Source organism: Leishmania major, chromosome 13, assembly GCF_000002725.2.
Source record: "Leishmania major strain Friedlin complete genome, chromosome 13".
Classification (NCBI taxonomy): Eukaryota; Euglenozoa; class Kinetoplastea; order Trypanosomatida; family Trypanosomatidae; genus Leishmania; species Leishmania major.
In genome coordinates this window covers 278,551-302,104 of record NC_007254.2, presented here as the reverse complement: position 1 = coordinate 302,104, position 23,554 = coordinate 278,551, and the positions used below count along the sequence as shown (strand labels likewise).

General features: G+C 62.1%; 6 protein-coding genes across 6 annotated transcripts; all 6 read left to right on the top strand.

Annotated features, from left to right (window-relative positions):
• Positions 1 to 3,917: 3,917 nt before the first annotated feature.
• On the top strand, positions 3,918 to 5,504 carry LMJF_13_0870 (metallo-peptidase, Clan ME, Family M16; the record flags this gene model as incomplete). The annotated part of the gene is made up of 1 exon (XM_001681779.1): positions 3,918 to 5,504. The coding sequence occupies one exon, from the start codon at positions 3,918 to 3,920 to the stop codon at positions 5,502 to 5,504; it is 1,587 nt and encodes a 528-aa protein (XP_001681831.1).
• Positions 5,505 to 6,570: 1,066 nt separating this feature from the next.
• On the top strand, positions 6,571 to 7,908 carry LMJF_13_0860 (conserved hypothetical protein; the record flags this gene model as incomplete). Its single annotated transcript, XM_001681778.1, has 1 exon — positions 6,571 to 7,908. One exon carries the CDS (start codon positions 6,571 to 6,573, stop codon positions 7,906 to 7,908), a length of 1,338 nt encoding a protein of 445 aa, XP_001681830.1.
• Positions 7,909 to 9,217: 1,309 nt separating this feature from the next.
• Positions 9,218 to 11,995, top strand: LMJF_13_0850 (conserved hypothetical protein; the record flags this gene model as incomplete). The annotated part of the gene is made up of 1 exon (XM_001681777.1): positions 9,218 to 11,995. The coding sequence occupies one exon, from the start codon at positions 9,218 to 9,220 to the stop codon at positions 11,993 to 11,995; it is 2,778 nt and encodes a 925-aa protein (XP_001681829.1).
• A 2,002-nt stretch (positions 11,996 to 13,997) lies between these two features.
• On the top strand, positions 13,998 to 17,204 carry LMJF_13_0840 (hypothetical protein; the record flags this gene model as incomplete). Its single annotated transcript, XM_001681776.1, has 1 exon — positions 13,998 to 17,204. One exon carries the CDS (start codon positions 13,998 to 14,000, stop codon positions 17,202 to 17,204), a length of 3,207 nt encoding a protein of 1,068 aa, XP_001681828.1.
• An 841-nt stretch (positions 17,205 to 18,045) lies between these two features.
• Positions 18,046 to 21,756, top strand: LMJF_13_0830 (conserved hypothetical protein; the record flags this gene model as incomplete). The annotated part of the gene is made up of 1 exon (XM_001681775.1): positions 18,046 to 21,756. One exon carries the CDS (start codon positions 18,046 to 18,048, stop codon positions 21,754 to 21,756), a length of 3,711 nt encoding a protein of 1,236 aa, XP_001681827.1.
• A 1,039-nt stretch (positions 21,757 to 22,795) lies between these two features.
• LMJF_13_0820 (conserved hypothetical protein) lies at positions 22,796 to 23,554 on the top strand (the record flags this gene model as incomplete). The annotated part of the gene is made up of 1 exon (XM_001681774.1): positions 22,796 to 23,554. The coding sequence occupies one exon, from the start codon at positions 22,796 to 22,798 to the stop codon at positions 23,552 to 23,554; it is 759 nt and encodes a 252-aa protein (XP_001681826.1).

Genomic DNA, 23,554 nt, shown 5'->3' with positions numbered 1-23,554 from the left:
AGCTCCCTATTTTCTTTTGCTACACCTCGGTGAGATTCTTCCACTCCCCACTCCGCCTCGTGCTGTTGCCGCCGCCCTCTCACAACCACCACCACCCTTTTTCGGTGCCTGCTTTGTATTCCCCCTCGATTCCGTCGTGCACTCGCTGCCATCGTCTCCCCGTTCTCATGAAGGGCGAGAAGGAACCGGATGCGGCAACAGTCGAGGCGGGCGCAGGAACAGTGCCTGGACAGGAAGAGGGAAGGAGAGAGTGCGTGTGCGTGTGAGCGTGGGCGGACATGTGGGCAGAGGGGGAGTCGGCTGGCCGATGCGTCGGCGTTTTCGAATAGATATGTTTCCTTGGCTTGTTTCCTTTACTTCTTGTTGGGCATGTGTGTGTGTGTGTGTGTGTGTGTGTGTCTGTGGCGATGCTCACGTCGTTGTGTGTTGCTTGGCTCTTTCCTTCCTTGTTGCTAGTTTTCTCATCCCTTGCTTTATTGTCGTCTGCAGCCCTCCCTCCCTCCCCCTCCTCTTCCACCTCTTCCCTCTCCTCGCGGTGATTGCGTGAGAGGGCGCGGGAGGGAGCGACGATGTGGTGCATGTGTGCTTTCACTCTTGGTTGCACCTGTGATGGCGTCTGTGGTCGTTATGCTTTCTAGTAGTCCAATCTAATGTGGAAGTATGTACTCTGGGTGAAGGGCCAACGCCGTCGTCGCTGATGGGCGCGTGCGTGCGCGTCGTTGGCTCACCTATCTGTATCTCTGTTGTAGCGTAACTCGCCGTGAAAGCGAAGGTCTCCCTCTGTCTGTCGCTGTGTGTGTGTGTGTATGTGTGTGTGTGTGTGTGTTTGGGTGTCCTTCTCGCATGCACCCAACGCGCGTGCAAGGGTGGGGAGCGCAGCACCGGGCGTGCGTGCGCGCGCATCTTGCAGTGTGGCTGTGTCTGTGTAGCCTGATCGCTTCGTTTTATTCGTTGGTCTTGTTGGGCGGGTGTCTGTCGGCGTCGGCCTCGCACACCCGAGCGCTCTCTTTCTCTCGTCTTTATAATGTTATGGTTCGCCGTGATGAAGCTCTTCTTAACGTAATGTCGTTGTGCTTCCCATTTCTCGTGTGTGGGCGTGTGTGGGGGTGGGTGAGTGGGTTCATGTGTACTCCAGTGGAGGAGAAGGAGGAGGAGGAGGTGGTGGTGGTGGGGAGGGGAGGAAGGCTGCAGGACGGAGTTTGAGAGAGTGCGAGCGCCTTGGTGAACCCCTTCCGCATCCCTCCTTTTCTCTCTCTACAGATCCATCTCTCCGACAATCGACTTTCGATTGTACAGTGACCCGCTCACGCGCACAAGCACACACACGAATGATGCCGTGGATGCAGCCGATGGTGTCGTCGTGGCTGACGTTTTTTCGCCATCGTGCCGACGCCTGCCGCACCGACACTCGCACCGGGCAAGCGTACTCTGCTTTCTCCATGGGCACTCATCATAACTGCAATGACACACGCTTACACACACAGCACACACACTCACAGGTGCACCCCTACGTACACACAGCACACACAAACACACGTGCAGGTGCATTACCTGTCGGTGACACACAGGCGGGAGGAAGGGAGGGGAGGGGGGTAGCGCCGGCGCAAGCCCGCACGTGCAGTGGCGCGAACACCATCACGCTCACATCCACTCGTCCCACCATCATTGAAGAAGTCACCGTATACGTTAGAGGTGCGGAGGCACGCTTTCACAGCACTACACTGGGGGTGTCGGCATCACAACGCCTGCGCGCAGGGGTCGAGGGAGGTGGCGGAGTGGTGTGGAGGAGACAGGGAACGAAGCGTGTTGCGTGTGCGCCTGTGGGTACGGTGTGCCTCACACCTGCATACTCGATCCATCACTAAGTGAACAGGTCAACATACAGACGCACCTGCACACACGCACGCACACACAGGTGACACGCCCAAACCCGCACAGTGTTCCTCCTTTAGTTCGCTCCCTCCACTCACCAACCACCACCACTCAGCCCTCCCTCGCCATCAAGACATCGGACGTCTCTCTCTCTCTCTCCTTCACTCTTGTCTAGCAGAAACGCATGCGCGCGCACTCGCGAGACGCTGGAGGACAAGTCGGAAGGGGAGAGAGAGGAACGTGTTTCTTTCCTTTTCTCTTGCTGGTGAGCGTATGCGGTGACTGCGCGAGCACGCCTCACCTCCTACCAACCCTCCACGCGCGCGCACGTGCGCCCCATCTACCCACTGAGAACCATATCTTCACGCACCATCCCCTATACATACATACGCCTAAATACCGTCTCTGCTGCCCGCACACTCACCCCACCCCACCCCAACCCCAACTACCGCCTCTCTCTCTCTTCCTCCCCCCTACCTCCCTCCCTCCCCCCCGTCGCCGCCGCGCGCTCTTCGGGAGGGGGACCACCTCTTCTCTTTGCTTTCTTCGGCCTCGGCGCTATCACTCTTGTCAATTTTTTTGGTTGTATCGCTTGTGCGGCCACCAACGCACGCGTACTTTGTCACCTGCGACAACGGTGCCAACCTCCCCCTCCCCTCCCCTTCCCTCCCACACACGCACGCACACATCGGCGCACACGTACACTCGAATCTTCAGTCCGCGCTTGGACGAAGACCGTGAAACGACCTTTAAACAGAGAGCCCCCTCACACACACACACACGCACACATCCCCCCCCCTCCCCTCTCGCTCTCGCTCTCATCATACCGTCGTTCTTCCCTCGTATTCTCGCAACACACAAGGCGAGTGCACACATCCGCGAGCTCCTCGGCAGCATAGAGGAAAGGAGAACGGTGAGAGGATGGCGGTACTTACGGGCGAATGACAGTTGGAGAAAAGAGGGGCCACGACCTCCACCACCGCAGCAGCAGCGCGAGAGGGGCACACGCATGCACGGCGACTCACATACCCGGCACACACGCACACAGGTGAAGGACAAGCGCCCTGCAGCGGAGGCTGTCGGCGAAGAATCCCACATCCATCGTCTCCTACGCCCCCCTCCCTTCTACTATCGTTTCTCTTGCAGCGGCTCGGTGGGGGCCTTTCTCACAACCGAAGCCCTACAGCCCCACACCACCGCTACCTACCCACCCACCCTTCGTGCTCGGTACTGGCGATCTCAACTCCTGCTGCTGCCGCTGCTATCAAGCTAACCGCTTCATTTTTTTTTTGCTTCCGCCTCGTTCGCACAAGCACGAAGGCATACTCACATCAACAGCGGCGCGTACCCTGCTGGCAGGGGTGGGGAGAGGCCCCAGACACATGCGCCCTCGCGCGTGCGTGCGTCTCCTTTGGTGTTGTTGCTGTTTTCGAAGAGAGGTATGCAGATGTCTGTGTGTGCGTACGCGGGAAAAGGGGCAACAGTGCACAACATGAACCCACCCCATGAAGATGGACGCCAACCACCGAAAAATACAACAAGCAGAAGGCAAGAGAAGAAGGGACACGTGCACAGCGCACGTCTTTCGAAGGTCCACTTCTCTGTCCCCCCCCCATGATTGAGCTGGGCGGCACACCTGCGTCGGTGACTGCGCCCTCCGCCCCCTCCTCATACTGTCCTCCTCCCTCCCCATCCTCTTGGCGGTGCCTTCGACTCTCTCCCCCTCCCTCTCTGTTTTTGCCTCCTCCACTTCCTCTTGGTTGGCGCACGTCCCTCCACCCCACCCCACCCATCCACCCACACCCACACACGCACACGCGCGCGCGCGCACGTGTGCGTATGTCTAGTAGGCACAAGAAGAACCGGCTTTCTTTAGCAAAGCAGGAGAGAGAAACAGCAGTAGCGGTACTCCTCCCTTGCGTATCTCCAAGTGTCCGCCTGTGATTGTGAGCTGCCGTACGTGTTTCACGTGTGTGTGTGTGTGTGTGTGTGTGCCTCCCTTCATCCATATCATAAGTAGAACCCACCCCACCCCACCCCGGCTCATGCTCCGCCGTGTAGTCGCTCCGGCCCCGGTGTCGGCCACCGCAGCCTGCGCTGGGCAGGCTCGCAGCATCTACGAGTACAAGTTTGGTCAGACCCCCCTGACCCAACCGTTTGGCGGAACCTCTCGCCTGCCGCCTGGCCCCTCGTCGAATCCTGCCCCGGTTGCTCCCGGGAAGGTGGAGATCACGAAGCTGCACAACGGCGCGCGCGTCATCACGCACAACCTCGGTGGACCGTCGGTGTCCGTTGGTGCCTACATACTCGCCGGCCCCGCGTACGACCCACCGAGCGCGCCGGGCGCGGGAGCCATGATGCACCTTGCCCTGACGACGAGCAACTACAATAATTCTCTGTTCCAGCTTGACCGCAACATTCGCAGTGTCGGCGCCGCCCAGTCGCACTTCGAGAAGCACAAGCACTACATTGGCATTCGCATCGACGCCCGCGCCGACAAATGGAAGAGCGCTGCGTCGACGTCATCGTTTTCACAGCGGCGGCAGCTGCAGAACCAGAAGCAAGCGGAGCAGCAGTTCTCGTTGAATCTGGTGCAGGACAACATCTTTACCTGCATCGCAGCGCCACGCTTCCACGAGCCGGATGTGGAGCGCTTCCGTGACACCATTGACAACCAGGTCGAGGAGCTCCGCTGGCAATGCCCGGCCGAGTACGCGAAGCAGATGCTGGAGACGGTTGCCTTCTACCGTGAGCCGCTCGGCAACCCTCGCTTCGTGCCGGCGATGAGCAACAGCATCATTTCGAGCAGCGTACTGCTGGAGCAGTACAGCCGCTACATCGTGCCGTCGCGCGTCGTCGTCGCCGGCGTCAACGTCGATCACGCCGCGCTGATTGCCGAGTATGAGAACACCCCGTTCCCACACTCCGCCTCCGCGCCGCACCACGCCCGCGCGCAGCCGTGCGTGGTGAACTGGAAGGATGAGGCCTCTCAGTACACTGGGGGCGAGCGCCACGACCACGAGGACCGCCCCAAGGTGATGGGCACGAAGCCGGACATGGACCCGGAGTCCATCATCGCCGTCGGCTGGCTCGCCTACGGCAAGGACAGGAAGATGGTGAAGGACCACGCCGCCTCAATGGTCGTGGGGGCGCTGATGGACATCGGGTTCAGCGGCTGCATGCGCTGCGGCGCCCCGGATGAAATGCACGAGCACACGGGCCTACGCGCCTTCTACAACCCCTACCAAACGGCTGGCCTGATCGGCTTCACGGCGAAGGCAGAGCCGCAGGCAGCGGTGCGCATGGTGACGGACGCTGTGAAGATGGTGCGAGCGAGCCAGGCCTCTGTCGCGGACTCGATGCTGTCCGTGGCGAAGAAAATGGCGAAAACACAGTTCATGGTGCAGACGGTCGACACCATCCGCGACTACTGCGACTACCTCGGAACCTGCCTCGCCGTGGATAGCGACTCGACCCTAGCCACATCGGTGGAAGAAGTTGTCGACGCCATCAACTCTGTCAACGCGGCGGATGTGAAGAGGGTGTACGAGAAGATGTTCTCGAACAAAACCAGCCTGTACGGCCACGGCGAGATGCTCGGCTTCCCTTCCATGCGCCAGATGGGTCTGTAGGCACACCAAACAGCGAAACGAGCGAGCGTATGGGAAGCTCAGAGTACGCGCGTCAGGCGCCTCCGGGTGAAGGGATGCAGGATCGATCCCGTGTTGTGCGTGTGTGTGTGTGTGTGTGTGTGTGTGTGTGCGTGTCGATGTGTCGAGGTTGTGGTTGGCGGTGCTAATGGTGGCATGCGTTGCTCTGCCCACACCATCACTCTCTCCCTCGGTCGGGGATGAAAAGACGCGCTGCCGCGGCCTCGTTCTAAGTGTGTTAGTCTCGTATATATATATGTATATATATATATATATGTGTGTGTGTGTGTGCGTTTGTGTGCCTTTCTCTTACGTCTTAGGTGATAGTACTTCAATAACCTCCCTCCCTCCCATCTTTCCCCACCCCATCCCATCTCGCCCCACCCCCACCCACCCCTCAGCGCTGCACATGGGGAGAGGGCTCCCCTCGTGTGCCACGGCGATCGGCTGTGCTGTAGCAGCGCAGCCCGCTTGCCACCCCGACGAAGAACCAAAGACAACAACGAGAGAAACGGATAAAGATGAGGCTCTTGGAAGGGAAGAGAACGCAGTAGAGGGGCGGGTGAGTAGTGGTGGGTGGGTGGGGTGTGTGCGTGGCTGGGTGGTGGGGGAGCATGGCGACGTGAAAGGGACTCATGATCAACCAAACAGGTTTCGCTCTTTGTGAAGTTCTTGCGTCACGCCTCGCCTCGGCATCCCTTCATGTGCGCGGGGGAGTGCTGAGCTAGGTGTGTATGGGTTCACAGATGGCGAAGAAAAATGGGGTTGGCTACGCATGATCCCATAGTGCAAGGAAACATGGACAATGTAAGCTCAGCGTAACAAACAAGTGCAGCAGTCGCTTCGTAGCGGAAGAACATCGAGGAGAGAGTGACAGAGGAGGAAGGAGGGGGGGGCTGCATGCGCACACGCACTGTGTGTGTGTGTGTGTGTGTTTGGGTAAGCGAATATTGGCGGGTCTGTCTGTCATTCGCGCCCGCGTTCGTGGTGGTGGTCAAGACGATATCGGCGCGCCTACATATGTGCATGCGCACACACTGTCCACGTTATGTTTTTCTTTGACTTGTGCACGCGCCCGTTGTGCTGTCCCGATCGCCCGCCCTCCCCCCCCCTCGTCCCTCTTTGTGGCGCAATGGTTTCGCGCGTGACTCCCTTCATTGTCTTCCTCAATATTATCCACTCTCCCTCCCTCTCGCATGACGGCGACGCGGCACACACGCAGGCACGCCCCGCCACGCGCGTGCGCATACACGTCAACGAGTACGAACTTAAAGAGACACACCCGCACCCCGCCCACAAGCACCTTAGAGTACTGCGCGCTCGCCACTCAACGCTCGTGTACTGTGCAACCATGGCACAGCCGTCCGGTGACGAAGCAATCACTAGCAAGAGTTTCTCGGGCACGGCCAAGGGAGCCACGCCACACGAGACCATCTCCATCGCGTTTACGCACTCGCAGTACGCCACGCCGTGCCATGATCACACGGTCCCCGGCAGCACGCCAGGTCACCGGCTGCGTCGACTGGGGCGGCGGCATCAGCCCGCCGACATCCTGCGCAACCACCTGAGCCACGCGCTGGTGGCGCACAGCAGCGTCGTCACAACGGCGAAGAGTAGCGGCGGCTACTATCACTACTGTTGCAGCGATCCCTGGGAGGGCAATGCCGATCACCCGGCACCGCTGGGCGGCAACTACGTGCTACACACGAAGAACGGCGGCAAGCGGCACTTCGACGAGCCCACGGGCTTCCTCAGCGAGCCGGTGTGGCATCCGTCGAAGCGCGTGATTCTGCCGCCGCAGGAGCACGAGCGGCCGCCAGCGACGCAGCGGCGCGGGCGCGGTGTGTACAACACAACCGACGGCTGGATCCACCCAGACGCCGAGGAAGCGCAGGCACGGCGCGAGGAGGAGGCAGTGCGGCAGCACTCACGCGGTGGCAAGGCGCAGGTGGCAAGGCCACCGGATCACACGCTGGAGGAGCTGAGCATGTGGGTCAGGACGGGAAAAGGTAGTGGCGTCGGTGCTGCCGGGCCATCTTCCGAAGCGGAAGAGGCAGCGGCCACGGCGGCAGCTAACGGGCGCGAAGGGAAGCGGCACCTGCTTCCCCACCACAAGACGAACACGCCCATGGTTTCAGCGGTAGCACCGCTCACAGGGCCGCCCCCGCCGAAAGTCCTCGCCGACTACAATGACAGCCAGGTGCTGCCCGCCATCGGTCAGGGGGTGTCGATGCAACGCTGCACGGCGGCGGAGGCAGACGCCTTAGCGCAGCGCCAACGCGAGAAGCGCGTGCAGCACTTGCTGCAGACCATGAAGGCGGTGGCCGCCGAGTCAGAGACACGAGCAGCAGACATCCAAGCGGTGCGAGAGTTGCCGAACTGGTAGCACAGAACCAAAGGGTGAGAAGCCGCGAGTGGGGGCACCCTTCTCAGCTGCTCGCAAGGAGCTGTATTTTCGGCAATGAGCAAGAACGCCGGCGTGTGTGTACACCGCCTTCCGCCCTCTGCCGCGCTCCCCGGCTCTGCCCCCCCCCGCTGCCCTGCTGCGTGGTTGCCTACCGATGTCAGTCTTTGTTGCGGCCGTGCCGCTTCAGCTCACCTCCTCGCCTCACGAGCCCGCACGTGAACACTGTTGGCTTGTGTGTGTGTGTGTTGTTGTCATTCTTGGCCGCCCTTCGTGGCTGGTGGTCTCTTTTTCTCCTACCCACCCACCCACCCTCTCTCACAGGTCTGTGCGGTGTGCGGGAGGGGATGCTTGTCCTCGTACAGTTGTGCTTCCCCCATGCCTCGCAGAGGCATGCATGCGCAACCGCGCGTGCGCACTGGCAGAGAACCAGAGACGCTCGCACATTCCCGCACGCATGCCTTTTCATTGTCGCTGTTTTCGCTTCGTGTCCCCGTCGATCACCCGATGCATGTACACTTGGTCGGCGCTGATGTACCACCCGCAGCCCAATGCTCGGTGCCGCAGAAGACGCGAACGAAAGAGGAAAGGGCCACGCACACGCACCCTCACGGCGTTGAACACCGTGGGGGATGGGGCGGGGCGGTGAGAGGAGCCCACGATACGGTGCCTCATGCTGTCTTCGCTTTCCACCGCCACACCCCCCCCTCAGCCCTCCCTCATCCTCCGCATCACTCCATCCACGCACACGCACACACACTTCCTCTGCGAAGCGGCCGCTGCAAATCGCAGAGACCAGTGCGAGCCACACAAGGGAAACGAACGAGGTCCTGTTGCGTGCGAGTGTGCGCGTGTGCACGCAAACACGTCCTACCGTGTCGCGGGCATTGCTTGCACATCACCTCCGCTGTCCATCGTCCGGTCGTTCTTCACCTCCTCCCGTCTGCTCTCTCTTTTTTCTGTTTTCCTGTGCGTCGGCACCGCCTACCCCCACCCACCCACCCCACCCGCCCGCGAACCCTCGAACAGCAACGCACCATCGCAGTGAAGCGCTGCGCACACCCACCGTGGGACGCATTGAGAAGCTAGCGAGCGTGACGGCGGGCAAGACAGCGACGGCCGCCATTCGACTCCTCCGCCCCACGACCACCAAGATTACCAGGGACTGGCGCAACGGTTCCTTCTCTATTACTCTGTCTTCTCACCCTGCAAGACAGACGCAGACAGCTGTTCTTGCGCAAGCAATATCAAGTACTAGAAATACCTTCAGTGCTCCAGGGCAACGGCGACGATGAGCTCCGATGACGGTCTCCGCAAAACCGAACAGGTAGAGGTGCCGCCAGATGTAGACACTGACTTCGATATCTATGCCGCCCCAGCTGAGGAGGCGCAGGCCGTGGAAGAGCAGGAGCCCGCCGACGCCGATATCTATGCCGCCCCAGCTGAGGAGGCGCAGGCCGTGGAAGAACAGGAGCCCGCCGACGCCGATATCTATGCCGCCCCAGCTGAGGAGGCGCAGGCCGTGGAAGAGCAGGAGCCCGCCGACGCCGATATCTATGCCGCCCCAGCTGAGGAGGCGCAGGCCGTGGAAGAGCAGGAGCCCGCCGACGCCGATATCTATGCCGCCCCAGCTGAGGAGGCGCAGGCCGTGGAAGAGCAGGAGCCCGCCGACGCCGATATCTACGCCGCCCCAGCTGAGGAGGCGCAGGCCGTGGAAGAGCAGGAGCCCGCCGACGCCGATATCTATGCCGCCCCAGCTGAGGAGGCGCAGGCCGTGGAAGAACAGGAGCCCGCCGAGGACGGCGTGGACGCAGCTGAGGATGGCGCAGGGTCGACACCGATGCTACAAGCGCGGGCAGAAACTTCCGACTCGCCACATGCCGCCGCACCAGTGGAAGAAGTCGGAAACACGTCAGAGCACGAAGACGCAGCCATGACGCAAGACGGCAAGTTGCCGGCAGAACTGCTTGATAGTAAGAAGGATGAGCATGGCAGCGTCGATGCCGTGGCCGGGGCAGACACAGCAGCGACGCACTCGTCCATCACCACAGACGATGGTGTTCAGGTTGATGCTAAGGTGGAAAACGCCTCCGACAGGGCGGGACTCGGCGTTGATAACAACGAAGGTGAGAAGGGCATGGACCGATCAGACCAGGCTGTAGAGGACTCAGCCGCACCCATACCTGCTGCTGTTGCTATTCCTCCTCCGGATGCTAGCGCCCGGGTAGAAATGGCCGTACCTCCTGCAGCGGGGACTGACCTAGACAAGCAAGACCGCGCTTCCTCGCCAGAGACGACTGCAGGGCTAATGAAGCCGTCGCCGCCGCCGCACGATCTGCCAAGGCGGCAACCACAGCAGCAAGTCTGTCAGCCGCAGTCGCAACAACAGCAGCAGCCTGCGGTCGTGCTGCATTGCAGTGGTACAACGCTCACCCCGTCCATGTCGCCCCACGCGACCACGGGCGGAGTAGATGGTGTGTACGACTTGCCCGAAGCGGAGCGCATCGCCATGGCCTCCGCGTTGTTAACCCCAAGCACCGCCCTCGTCGTTTTCCGCCGCGGTCACGAGAACAGCCACGTCAACCGGATGGACCGAGGCTCCTACTCGCGCTACCTGCTCTCGACCGATCATGTGTCACCCCTCGTGCTGGAAGAGACCTTTCACGGAACGAAGTCCACCGTAGGCGCGGTTCCGCGCAACACCCTCACGAGATTCAGTCGCGGAAACGTAAGCGACCCTTACGTTGACGACAGCATCGCGCCCAGGACGGCGTCTGAGCGCAAGCAGTCCCCGGGAGCCGCCGCGTCGGCTGCTTCCTCGGCTCGCCGCAGCTACCAGCCACCTCGATCCGTCTTCTCGGCGTCACGCCAAACGATGTCGGACTCCTTCGGCGGCACCGCAGCTAGCAGCACCAACCTTCGCCGCGAAATCGATATGCTGGGCGATGCGCACCTGCCAGAGGTCAACACGCTGCGTCAGCAGCGCCGCCGCGACCCTCGACATGGCAAGTCGACGGCAGAACAGCACGACTACATCTACTACAACCACCGCAGCAAAGGCTTCTACGTCCCACACGATCCACCGGCCGACACACTGATGCTTCAGTACAACCACCTCTACGGCTTCGGCGACGGCACCCGCTTCGCCCCCGTTGCGCCGCCTCCGAGCAGGGAGAGCGGCAGTGCCGGTGCGCTGGCAGGGATGACGGTGCACCGGGGCAACCCGCACGCGGCCCCGCCTCGCACGTTCGCCGAAACGCGTGGCTGTGCTTTTCCTTTCACCGCCTCGCAGCGACAGCACACCTACGGTGGCACGGCGTATCGGCGCAGTCGCATAACCGCGTCAACGAGGGCGATGTCAAGCTCATCTGGCCACGAAAATCAGCCGCAGCGTGCAGAAACCCAGAAGGGCTCTAGCTCACTGCGCACGGCAAAGGCAGTGGACCTGGGACAGCTGCACTGCACGCAGCGCTCTCGCCAGCGCACGATCGAGGAAGTCATGGCAGATCAGCCGCAGCGCTACCTCTGTGGCGCTGAAGGGGTCCGCGGTGCGCTGGTGCAGGACATCGAGCGAGACATCGAGGATGGCAAGCTGCAGTGGGAGGAGGTGCCGCCGGCCATGCAGAAGGCGATGGTCTCCGCGACAACGACAGCTGCGGCGGCAGCACAGCGTAAGCAGCCCACGCCCTTAGTGAATGTACCGGCTTCGTCGACCCTCTCCGCCTCTGGGCGGCGGCCGAACCGTGTGGAGTCGCTGGCCATGGCGCCGAGCGCACTGGAAAACGTGATGGGTCAGCTGCGCGCAGTACCCGCCATCACCGCCGCGTCGGGTGGCGAGCCCGGGGCGCGTGGCGGTGCCGCGGCAAAAATCATGTCCACAGCGCCGCCCTCCCCAGCCGCCGATGCGGCGAGAGCGACGAGTCCTGAGCCCGTGACAGGCTCGGCAGCGAGCACGTCACGGCGGATTACGGTGGGCTCCGTGGCCGCGGCGGCGTCGCTTCCTGCCATCTCGCGTCTCAACTATACCCCCCAGCCAACGAAGCGGTCCAACCCGAGTGCCTTCGTATGACCACGTCGATGGATGTACTACTCGAGAGCTGCTTCCATTGCTTCCGTACGGTAGCCGCCGACGCGCGTTCCTGTCGGCTCCACTAACCATCATCGCCAACTTCTCCAGCGCACCCCACATCCCTCGCGACGCCCTCGCAACAGTTTTTTCTTCTTTGGATTTGCATCCACTGACTCGCCGGCGTCACATCGCCAACTCGATAGGCTTCTTCTCGGGGACTCTTCCAACCCCACCCACCCACCCCGGCGGCGGCGGCTACGTTGCTTTAGGCTGTGCCGCGCCACCGGTACCTTCCCCCCCCCCTCCCCTCCCCTCCCCGTGTGTATGGGGTGTGTATCTTATCTAGTAGCGATGTAATCTACGGCTGTCCCCCTGCCCCCCACCCCATTTTTTTGCGTTTTCAATGTTGAGGCCCCTGTCACCACAATGACTCGCTCTTTTCCCTCCTCCTCCGCCTCTGTATGTACGAGTGCCTCCCCCACCCACCCCACCCTACCTACCTCCCTCCTCCTCTTTCTGTGTGTGTGTGTGTGTGTGACGATATACCAGCTTTCGCCTCTTCTTTGGCCAGCCTGCACGTATACATGTCGCATGTTTTCTTCGTGGTTTGGTCTCTGTCCCCTCCTCTCTCCTCCTCCGGGCAATGTTGACATGGTCGTTGTAGCGGCCACTCAGAGACCCCAACCCTCCTCCCCACCACCACCTACACACACGCGCCTTCTTTGTGCCCTCACCTCTAGCGCCGTGGACATGGACAGAGTTTCGTGAACTTCGCCACTCTCCCACGCGCGTGCACAGTGCACACACAAGCTTGCCCTGCTCATCCGCGGGCTGCGGGCACATCTGCAACCCGCATGTGCGGGCATGTGTGATGCGTTGGTGTTTGGTGTCATACAAGGTCGAGGGATGGGGAGGGGAGGGTGCGCCCGCCTATTTCGCTCACGTCTTCACTGATACGTCTTTGTCTTGTCCTCTCTTGTGGGCTCCTCGGCCATGGTGATAGGAGAGTAATCAAGCAACCAAGTGAACGAGCTGCACAACGCTCCCCCCCCCCTCCCTCTCCCTCCCTCCTTCCGGCCCCGAGCACCTTCAGCATCCGCATTAAAACGACAGCTGCCACGCGTCGCCACTGTGCGCACGCCCGCCGCTGTTCGCCGATTTCTTTTCGTCCTTTGTGAGGGCGGCGGCGGGTGGCGGGGCTCGCTTCTTGCCATGATGTGTATTTCTCTTCTTCGTTGGCCGGACTTTGCCAACCGCTGCAGCTCAGCGCGCGCACACACATACACACACAGCACTGCAACAGTAGCAGCAGCAGCAGCAGCTCAAAAGAAGGGAGGAGACGGTGCTGCGAACAATGGCGGTGTCACCAAAGAGTCCCTTCCTGGCCTCATGAGCTCCGCCATGGCGAATCGACTACTAGGCACGGCCGTGGGCGCGCACAGGCAGGTCCACCACGGGGGACGAAAGCAGAAAATGCAGCGGCCACCTGCAGCTGCGCGTCTCGATGTATATGTGGGTTTGTGTCGTTGTTGTGATACTCACAGCCCCTACGCAGCTGTGAGGCGTTGGTCGTCGTGCCGTTTCTGTTTCCGTTCCGCGTGCGTTGTATCACGGAGCCCTGCCAATCTCTCTCCCGTCGCCGCTGCCTTCCCTCCTCTCTTCCACTTTCCGTAAACACACAGATACAGATGCGGTCACCACAAGCACACAAAACACGTACGTGTATCTTGATCCACATAGACGCACAACAGAGGCCGAGTCCCGCACAGACAGGAGCGTCCCTCGAGGGCATTCGGCCGGTTCTGTACGGCCGCCGCCCCTCCTTCGACCTGGTCGTGTCGTTGGCCGTTGGATTTTCACGCCTGCTCCGCTCTTGCGGCGGGTTTTGTTCGCTGGCGAGGGAGTGGAGGGACGGTGGTATGTTGAGGACACGGAGCCTCTCGGATGTGTGGCGCCTCTCGCTCAGGTCTCCCTAGACTTTTCCTTCACGTGAGCCCTAAAGATGGATGCCTGTGGATGGAGGGCTCCTGGTCGCCGCTCGAAGCCCTTCTCGCGCGGCAACTCGCGAGCGCCGTCATACACGCAAGATGGAGAGCGCGCCAGACGTGACGGCCGCGCTACATCTTCAGCTTCAGCTGACGCCGCGGCGTCGGCGCTGCGCCAGCAGTGTGAGACAACGCGGTTTCTGGCGCGCCTTCTCGCTGGTCTCACGCTGCAGTGGCGTGAGGTGATGACAGACCTCACGGAGGCGGAGGTACCTTTCAACATCAGCGACGCTGCAGCGGCGGCGGCAGCATCTAAACTAGGCGAGCGCGCGCTCATCGAACACCATCACCACCACCGTCGTCGGTCGTTCTCGCCTTTGCAGCCGCGGTGCCGCTGCTGCTCCGGCTCGGCAGTGGCAAAGTCGGCGTCGAAGTCGTACCTCACGGAGGAGCGCCGCTTCGGCGTGCAGGCCCGCGAAGCGGAGCGTGCGCTCTTGCGCTGCCGTGAGCAACGGCGCGCACCGTCGGCATCTCTCTCAGATCCCTGCGAGGGCCGATCGCGCCACTGCGTCAGCGGCGCTGATGCATCGACGCTGATGCGCTGCCTGAATGGGGCTGATGAGAAAGGTGGCGGTGCCTTGCGCACCGACGGTCGATTGTGCTCGACTGCAACCAACTGGCACTGCCTTACCCCCGCCACCCAGTGGATTCCGTACTTGTTGAAAGACGACGCTGCGGTGCCCCACGGCACGAGCACAGGCGACCGCCGCGACCTGTGCGAAAGCAGCCTGCTGTACGCCTCCCCCCATCGACCCAGGCAGTATAGTAACGCACGGATGGAACAAGATGGCAGGGACGGCGAGGGCGTTTACGTTGGCAGTGACATGGGTGCTGACGCGCAGCTCCGACGCGCTGTACTAGAAGGGGCGGCGCGGAGCGTGGAAGTGATTATACTTGGCATGCGCCAGGTTTGCGAGGTGCTGTCGGCGACGGCGGTGACCACCGTTAGTAACAGCGACACCGACGGAAGTGGTCGCCGTCGCTTTCATCGTGGCAGTCATCGCAGCTCGAGTAGGACCGGTCCCTTGTCTGCGCGGTCCGACTCCGCCTCCAGAGCTCGCAGCGCTGAAGCGAATCAGGTATCGGCGCACCGCCGTCGCCGTAAGTCCCACGAAGCGCACACGCAGCAGAGCTCGGGCGTGGCACCACCGTCCATCTTCATCACCTCTGCAGCATCGCCGTCACGCTCGCAGCGGCGCAGTCAATGCGCCGGAGACACGCCGTTTGCAACGGCTTCAGCACCAGCTGCTGTAGGTAGTGTTTTGGTGTGCCCCGCCCCACCGGCGTCAGAGCGTGTTTACATCTACCCCCGCGCAGACAGGAGCGCCACTGTCCTGTCGCCGCTGCGCCATCGCCCGTACTCGGCGATGACAGCAGATGTGTCTGCCACCGCCCCTCTGTCTCAGTGGAACCGCAAGCTGGGGTGGCGGGCAACGGGGGCAACAGTGCCGGTGGGAGTAAAGACAGGGGTCGCACCGGCCACCAAATCCGCGGCGTCGATGGACGCGCTCAGCTCATTGTCGGATCCCTCCAGTGCCCCTACGTCACCGGCACAGCCCACGGCGCTGCAGACAGCTTCCCCGACGACGCGTTCTCGACTGCCTCCATCTCCCTTGCCTTCCTCCGTAGCTGCTGTTATTGTACGCCGTACATCACAAGTGCGCTGGGCAGCCCTCGCGCACGAAGAAGGCGAGGCACGGCTGCGCATCGTCATGGCGCACGGCTGTCGCCTCATGCGCGTCTTGCGCGACCACTACGAACGCCTGCGTGAGCTCGAGTGGGAGAGCAGGCGGCATTCGCTCGCCACCAAGATCGGGGCCTTAGCCGGTGAACAGGGAGCCGAAACAGTGCGGGCACCTGCCCCAAGAACAGCAGCGAGGGTAAGCACTCGAGCAAGCGACACCGACGACGTTGCGGACCCCGTCAACTCCCCTTACCTGACACCATCACTGTCGTTCCCCTCGGTTTCCACCGTCCCCGCTCACACAGAAACGAGCAGCGATGTGGTCATGAGCCCAGCGGCACAAATACCGCCAGCGCGCAATGGAGGGCGCGACGACGAGCGGGAAGGCACGCCCACCGCAGCACAACCTTCAGCGTCCACTACTGCCGCCGCCATGGTCATTGTGAACACGTGCACGCCGTCGTCCCCTCCACAGAGGCAGCAGCCGGTGTGGGAGATGAGCAGTGCCACGCACAGCCGAGCAATTGCCGCACGCTACTCGGCAGCAGCGTCGCACGCATCACGGTTACCAGCGCGTCGGCGGCCTGCAAGCCACCTGCCGCCGGTCGTCCTACATGACAGCAGCGTCGCGGGGGCAGTGACCACCTCATCTGCCGCTGCGGATGCTCCGAAGGCGCCAGCTTCTGTGCTTGCATCCGCCTCGCATCCATCGGCAGAACAGTGGGAGCTGCGCTCTTCGCCGCACGTCCGGCCCTCGGCGTTGTTGCAGCAGCTACGGAATGCAGCTGCCGTGGTGGATGAGGAGGAGAAGTACGCCGAGCGCACCCCGTCTATGGCGCGTCATGCACACAAGCACCCCACCGGCGGTAGCTCCTGCCCGCTGCTGTCGCCGCTCGAGGAGTCTGCTGAGGAGGCCATAGCGCCGAATGCAAGTAGCGACTTCGACTCCAGAACAACTGCGGCAAGCACCAGCGACAAGCAGAATGTCAGTTGCAGTGCCGACAGCAGCAGCTCCTCCGTCACCTATATCGTGGAAGAGAATGCGGAGCGACATGTTCCATCGAGCACGACCAAAATCGCTGTTGGGTTCATGGCAACTGCGGGCGATCGCGCTCACCTGGCAGCCGCCTCTCGCGGCCCACCACCGCCACCACGAGTAGGAGCAAATGAGGCTCACCTTGGCAATGTCGAAGATGACGCGCCTCCAAGTCCTCGCTCCGACGGTGCGGCGCCACAGAACTTAGCCATCGCGGTGGAGCTGTTCCCGGTGGGCGACACCGATGCCAGCACTGCATGCGCGCCTCTGTCGAGAAAGCAGCTGATCTTTTCGCCCTCTCCGCTGCCGTCAGTGCCGAACATGAACGACGTAGGCAATGCCAACATGACCACTGTCGATGTCTTCGAGGTGGCGACTGTGACAGACGAGGCAGATGCGGCAAGCTTTAGCTCCGTCGGCTCCTTCCACGAGAATGGTGTATAGTCTCCAGTGGCGAGTGTTGGTGCGGCAGCGGCAGGGGATACCGCGGTCATCAATCTCACAGCCAGCGAGTGTTTCTCGGAGGAGCCCCTCAATATGTACTCCCTACCCCCGACAGGTCCTGCGCCTCGCTCCATCACGAGCGGGCAGCGCTAATCGAGATGCGTGGGTGAGTATCAGCATGTCGTGTGCGCGCTGCGCTCATTTTTTCTTTCTGCTGTTTCATTGGCACGTGTCGTGTGTGCCTGTGTGTGTGTGTGTGTGGGGGGGGGGGGGGGGGGGTTCGTGCGGGTAAAGCAATGGACGATGCCTGTGGGGCGGGCCGGCCGCCACGTAGATGCACACGAGTCGACACAGACCTCTGAAACACATACATACGCACATGACATATGGCATGTACCGACACACGCGCACGCAGGAACACGTACAACTACGTATGTCCTCTTCTGTGTCACACACACACACGCTTGTACTCTAGAGCTCATCGTAATGGTTGTCTTCTTGTGCTTCCAACGACTTACTCGCCTACCACCTGCCTGCCTACCCATACACACACACACACACACACCTCCCTCTCCTAACATCAACCATGTACGCATGCTTGCGTACTCGAGCGCACACATGCACGAGCATATATTTGTTTTCTCCAAGACGCACGTAGAGGTATTCTTGTGGAGTGCACGCCTTCTAACAAGCGGGAACACACCGCCAGCACCACCACCGCCGCCGCCACCCCTCTGATCGCACCTCTGAGTGATCACTTGGGTGTGAGTGTGAGGGTGTGCGTGCGTCCCTCATTTGTGGCGCCTCCGCCTCACCGCACCCTTCCGTGCCCCCTTTCTCGATGTCGCGTACCTTCGAGGACAACGGCTGCGAGCTCCCGAGCAGCGCCGCACAGCGGGTGTACGTGAACAACATGAACACGCTGCAAGCCACCACCTCCCTGCCGGAGCGGACGCCGTACAGCCTGCTTGAGCGCAACACGGAAGCCCCCGGCTCGTCGACCGCCAACTACGTCGGCTCTCGTCTGGAGCCTATCAGCTCCCCTCGCGGCGGGCGGGGCCGCCACGGAGCCGCAGGCGGACTGCAGCAAAGTCGACCGACGCAGCGCGCCTTCGCGGCCAGTGGGAGCCCGGTAGAGCAGCAGCGCGGCGCGGAGCCTCTCACCGCCAACGGCGAGGTAGTGCACGCAAACTTGCAAGGCGTCTACAACCGCATCATGCGGCGGCTGCAGCGTCAGCTGAACTACGCTGAAGTGTCCCGCGCTTCTCTGGCGGAGCAGTACGGCGTAGACCTGCAGATGGCGTGTGAGGGGGATCAGCAGGTGCTGACGGCAGCGGACACGGCGCCTCAGCGAAGCACAAGGTATCGTTGCCGCACCTCGCCGTCCCGCCAGCCGACCTCGACCCCCTCCTCTCCCATTCATCCAGTCCCCGGCGAGAGCGAGGCGAACACCGTTCGTCGACCAAACCCCCGCCTTTTCACAGGCTGCCACGTGAGCACAAATACCACCAAGGTGCCTGAGTACGACTCAACGGGGCCACGGGGCGAAGCCCCCATCTCAACACGCGCCTGCGGTAGAAGTTCTTCGCGGCTGATTCAGTTCAAGGTGGACGCCAGCTCGCGCACCTCCGGCGCCGTGGGCGGCATTGCCGCACCGGCGGCGATGGGCATGAGCGATGCGTCGGGTGCTGCGGCACCGGCGGCGGAGGAGGAGAGCAGGCTAGAGCGCGACATCGCCGCGCAGCCCTGCCCCCTCCCATTGCGGCTCGTCATTCAGCATGTGTTGGACACCTTGCAGAAGAAGATGTCGCTCGCCGAGGGTGGTTCACTTAAGGACTGCATCGTCTTCTCCTTCGAGTCGCGCGCGTTGCTGGACCGGCTTCTAAAGGAAATTCCGCTCTACTCGCAGTACAGCGCGAGCCAAGACACGGCGACGGTGGCAGGGGCCGCCCAGCAGGACATGGCGCTTGTGTATCAGAAGCTTCGCCAGAAGCCGGTGTTGCTGCCTCGCGCCGGCTACGTGGAGGACCCTGTCACAGGCGCGATACACGGGCAGATCTTGGGCGGAGGTGCTGCACAGAGCGAGTCCGTGCGCGCTTTAGCAGCAGCGGCCACTCCGACTGCCGCCGTGTCACTTCCCGCCATCGTCAACGCGTCGAGGAGCTTCAATCCCGGCGGCGCCGCGCCACCTGGCGCCTTCACAGTCGGCACAGGTGCGATGAGTGATGTGCAGCTGCCGTCTGGCTACGGCAAGTCGTCACGGCTCAACGATGCGACGCTGCAGGGCGGGGCCGCGGCTGGATACGGCGACCCTCAGCACCAGCATCAGTTGCTGCGAGATCACATGAGAGGGGGCAGCGGTGCTGACGGTGGAAGCTCCACATCCATAAGTGATGCCGTATCCGCGCAGAACTCAGTCACGGCGATGATGGAGTCTGCTGTGGCATCGGTGGCGCCGCCACCAGCGTTTGAGGCTGCTCATCGCGCAACGCGCCTTGTGAGCGTTGGCACCGTGACCGAGGAAAACAATCTAACCACGGTGCCGAAGGCCGACTACGCGGCATTGCAGCAGCGGCTGGAGGCGCTTGAGGTGCAGCTGGCCGATGCGCAGATGCACCGCAGCGCCCTGGCTGATCACCTGTGCGAGGAGCTGCAGTACACCGAGAAGAAGAAGCGCGTGTTGCAGTACTTGCGAGAGACACTCGTGCGGGAGTGCACCATGCTCCGCTCCCAGCTGCGCTTGGCATCAGGGCGGGTGCAGCTGCTGCAACAGCAACAGCACTCGCCGCCACAGTCCCTGCGCGGCGTGATGGTCTCCTCTGGCGCCAACGACGCACATAATGAGGGCCCCAACGCGTCTGTCTTCGGCGGCACCACGCGCATGTACAAGCAGCTGGGCGCGAGTACCCTGTCGCCCACGACGCTGTCACTATCGGCAGATGTGCATGGGCAACAGCACCGCCAATATTTGCAGCGGCCTTTAACACACCGTATGAGCTTCAGCGAAAGCATCGGGAGTGTTTACGGCGGTACCAGCGGTTGTGGTCGTGGGCGATTGGCCACGATGCAGCGGCACGCGAGCGGCGGATGCACCTCTCTCGGTGCGAGCCTCTCAGCCGCTCCGCCGGGGGTGGGTGTCCCTGCTGCAGGTGTCTCTTCCCTCGCCGTCGTCGGCAGCTGCGTTGCTACTGGAGTGACGGCGGATCGCCAGCAGCCAAACGACCTAGAGGCGGTACAGAGTCTTCTAGACCTGGTGCTGCTTGCCGTCGAGGAGGATGTGGTGCTTCCCTCGCACAAGCTGCAGATGGTGCGCAGCGCACAAGCGGACATTGAGGCGGTCAAAAACAGCTTTAGCAAGGATGAGAAGCGGCAGCTTGATGAGCTGCGCAACAAATACAACGAGCGGCAGTACGCGGTGAAGAAGAACATGATCATGCGCACCGCTGAGCATAACTACCTCATTGAGGAGCAGAAGCACGAGGTGCAACGACTGCAGGCGCTGACAGACACGACGCGGGTTCGCGCCATCCTTCAGCAACACGTCTCCGACCTCCGCACGGAGCTGCAGCAGATGCGCATGTACATTACGGAGCAGATTCATTTCTTTAAGACGGTCATGCAGAACACGGCACAGAGCCTGCTCCGTCGCTCCGTTCTTGCGGATAAGACGCTCAGCGAGAACCTGATCCTCACCAACGTCGTGAGCGCTTCGCGGGAGATGGTCGAGTCGGCCGGCGCGCTGCTCATGCCGATGCTCACGAACGAGTACCGCTGCGGTTATCACCCATGGCCGCTGAAGCTACGCAACACCACCGACCCTCTTGCCCACATCATCCACCTTCGCTACGGTGCCGGCGAGGTGATCCGCCTGCGTGACTCGCTCAACGTTTTCGCCCAGCTGTACGGCGCACTGCACCGCTACATTTCGCGCCAGATAGTCTTGCCTGATAGCACACGTCCGTCGGCCGGCAAGCCTCTGCAGCACCTTTGTGCGGCGCTGGCGCTGAACCCCATGAGCCACACGGAGGTCGTGTTCGCCGTTCGCCACGCGTACGACACGGAGATGCAGCTGTGCAAGCGACTCGCGCGGTACAACCTGCGGCTCATGTGGAACGCGTATCTGCAGCGCGTCTACACCAATCGCTCTGTCGCGGCCCTCGCCGAAGCCTTCCTGAACCCGCGGCTAGCAGCACTGCCAATCGCTGGTCGCATCAACGTCCTGGCTAAGGAGCGGGCGGCGCTGCTGCAGGAGCGTGTGAAGGTGCAGCGGGAGCGCGCCGAAAACGCGAAGAGCACGTATCGCTTGTGGCAGGAGAAGGAGATCGATATCATGGAGGGCTACCCGACGCCGCAGACGCAGCGCAATCGGCTCGCGCTGCTAACCGGCGATGCCGCTGGTGGCAGCAACGCCATGGGTGTTGACGTGGGCGGCAACGCGCTGGGCGGCACGATGCAGGGCCACTCGAACATGGCTACCATGGGGCGCTCTTCAAGGGCGCTCGGCCGCGCCACCACGGACCGCAGCGAAGGCGCCGGAGCGGTAGCCATATAAAATGGATGCGCGTGGAGGGAGAGGGTCAGGCCGCGGTCAAGTATGATCTGGTGGTATGGCGGGTGCTGTTGGTGTCATGGCCCCCCTCCCGCCCAGTATTTCTGGGAGACCTTCCCCCCTACCCGACACCCCCACCGGTGGCACGTGTCGTATCGTGTATACGTGTGTGCTCTTGCACTGAGGTTGTCCTTCTGCGGCTCGCTTCCATCCGCGGCCGTGCACTTGCCCTTTCCCTTTCTCCCTTGTACGTGGTCATGATCATCGTCCTCGCTGTCGCTGCTCTTGTCCGTGTGAGACTTCCTCACAATGATGACACCAACAGCAGCCGGTCATTCGAAGGATGGCAGTGGCTGATGTCAAGGATGTATATTACGAGCATCAGCTCCGCGTCTATGTGTGTGTGTGTGTCTTTTTGTGTCGCGGCAGTTTCCCCCACCTCTGTCTCGGTCTGTCTTCTCGGCGACGGTCTTGAGGGAAGGCCTCTAATGTACACGTGCGCACGAAGCGGGTCCGGCGCGAGCTGCCCACCCACCCCACTGCCCACTCCACTCAAACACACACATGCATGGCAAGCACCGCCATCCAGGAAAGACAATGTTTCAGAGCCGTCTTCGCGATGCAACCAACCCTCTCCCGTCTGCGCGACGCGGACCATCACCTGGCGCGCTGCATCTGGATGTGTGTGTCTGTCTGTCTGTATATATATATATGTGTGTGTGTGTGTATGTGCGCGTGGATCAGACGGGGAAGCTGAATGCGGCTACACTTATTTTTTTGCACCATGATGAGGCGCTTCCTTCTCTGCTGTTTTCCTCTCCCTCGCGACGTTACCGCCGCCCTCTTCACCAGCGCGCCGGACGAACCTCCGCCGCCCACCATCGGCCCCCCCCTTCTCCCCTCCCCCTTTACCGTAGCGATGTGGACGGTGCCGCCCTCCTACGTGGGTCCCATATACCCTTCCACACTTATTCGGCGTCAGTGCGGCGCTCTTGTAGCCACAGCGCAGGTGTACGCATCTCGTGCAGTGAGCAGCGGCGGCATGGGCGTTGACGTGGGTGAGAGCGCTATCGGCGTAGACGCAGTGGCGCGGCCGATAGGCTACGGTCCCTTCAGTGCCGCTGCCAAGGCTCGGCTGGCTCGCGAGAAGGCACACAAAGCCGTGGAGACGTGCGACAGTGCGGCGGCCGCCGCGTCGGCGACGGTCATGAAAAACGTCAGTCTCGACACGAACCTGTACCTCCGCTTGTCCCTCGCTGGCCTCCCGCACCCGTCCCAGCTGCAAGAGTGGGCATACACGTCACCTGAGTGGCGCTTGGCTTTTGTGCGCCTCTACCGCACCATTCTTCGCCTGCACAACAAGGCAGTGGCGGTCTCGCTGCGCACGGCGCGCAGGCAAGGGTCTGAGGCAGCCTTGTCCGCTGCCACGGGGATGCGCGCAACCTCGCAGACAACCGTGGCTGGCGCCGCCGTCGCTGCCACGGGGGCCGACAACAGCCTGGCCGAGGACAAGGACGACTACTTCCTCCGCTACCTCCTCACACCAGACCAGCAAGAGTTCGGCAACCGCTTCGTCCAGGAAGAGTTCGCGCGCCACACGGACGCCGATGCGGTGGCGGCGTCCATCTTCTACGCGTCGTGGTACGAGTACGTGCTGCAGCTCGCCTCCGGCGTGACGGCGCGCGAGATGACGGAGAAGGAGAAGCGGATCCTGACCGATGAACAGAAGGAAACGCTGAACTCGCTGCGTAGTGCCTTCCTCGACCTCCGCTCCTCTCAGCGGCCCAAGTACATGCCGTAG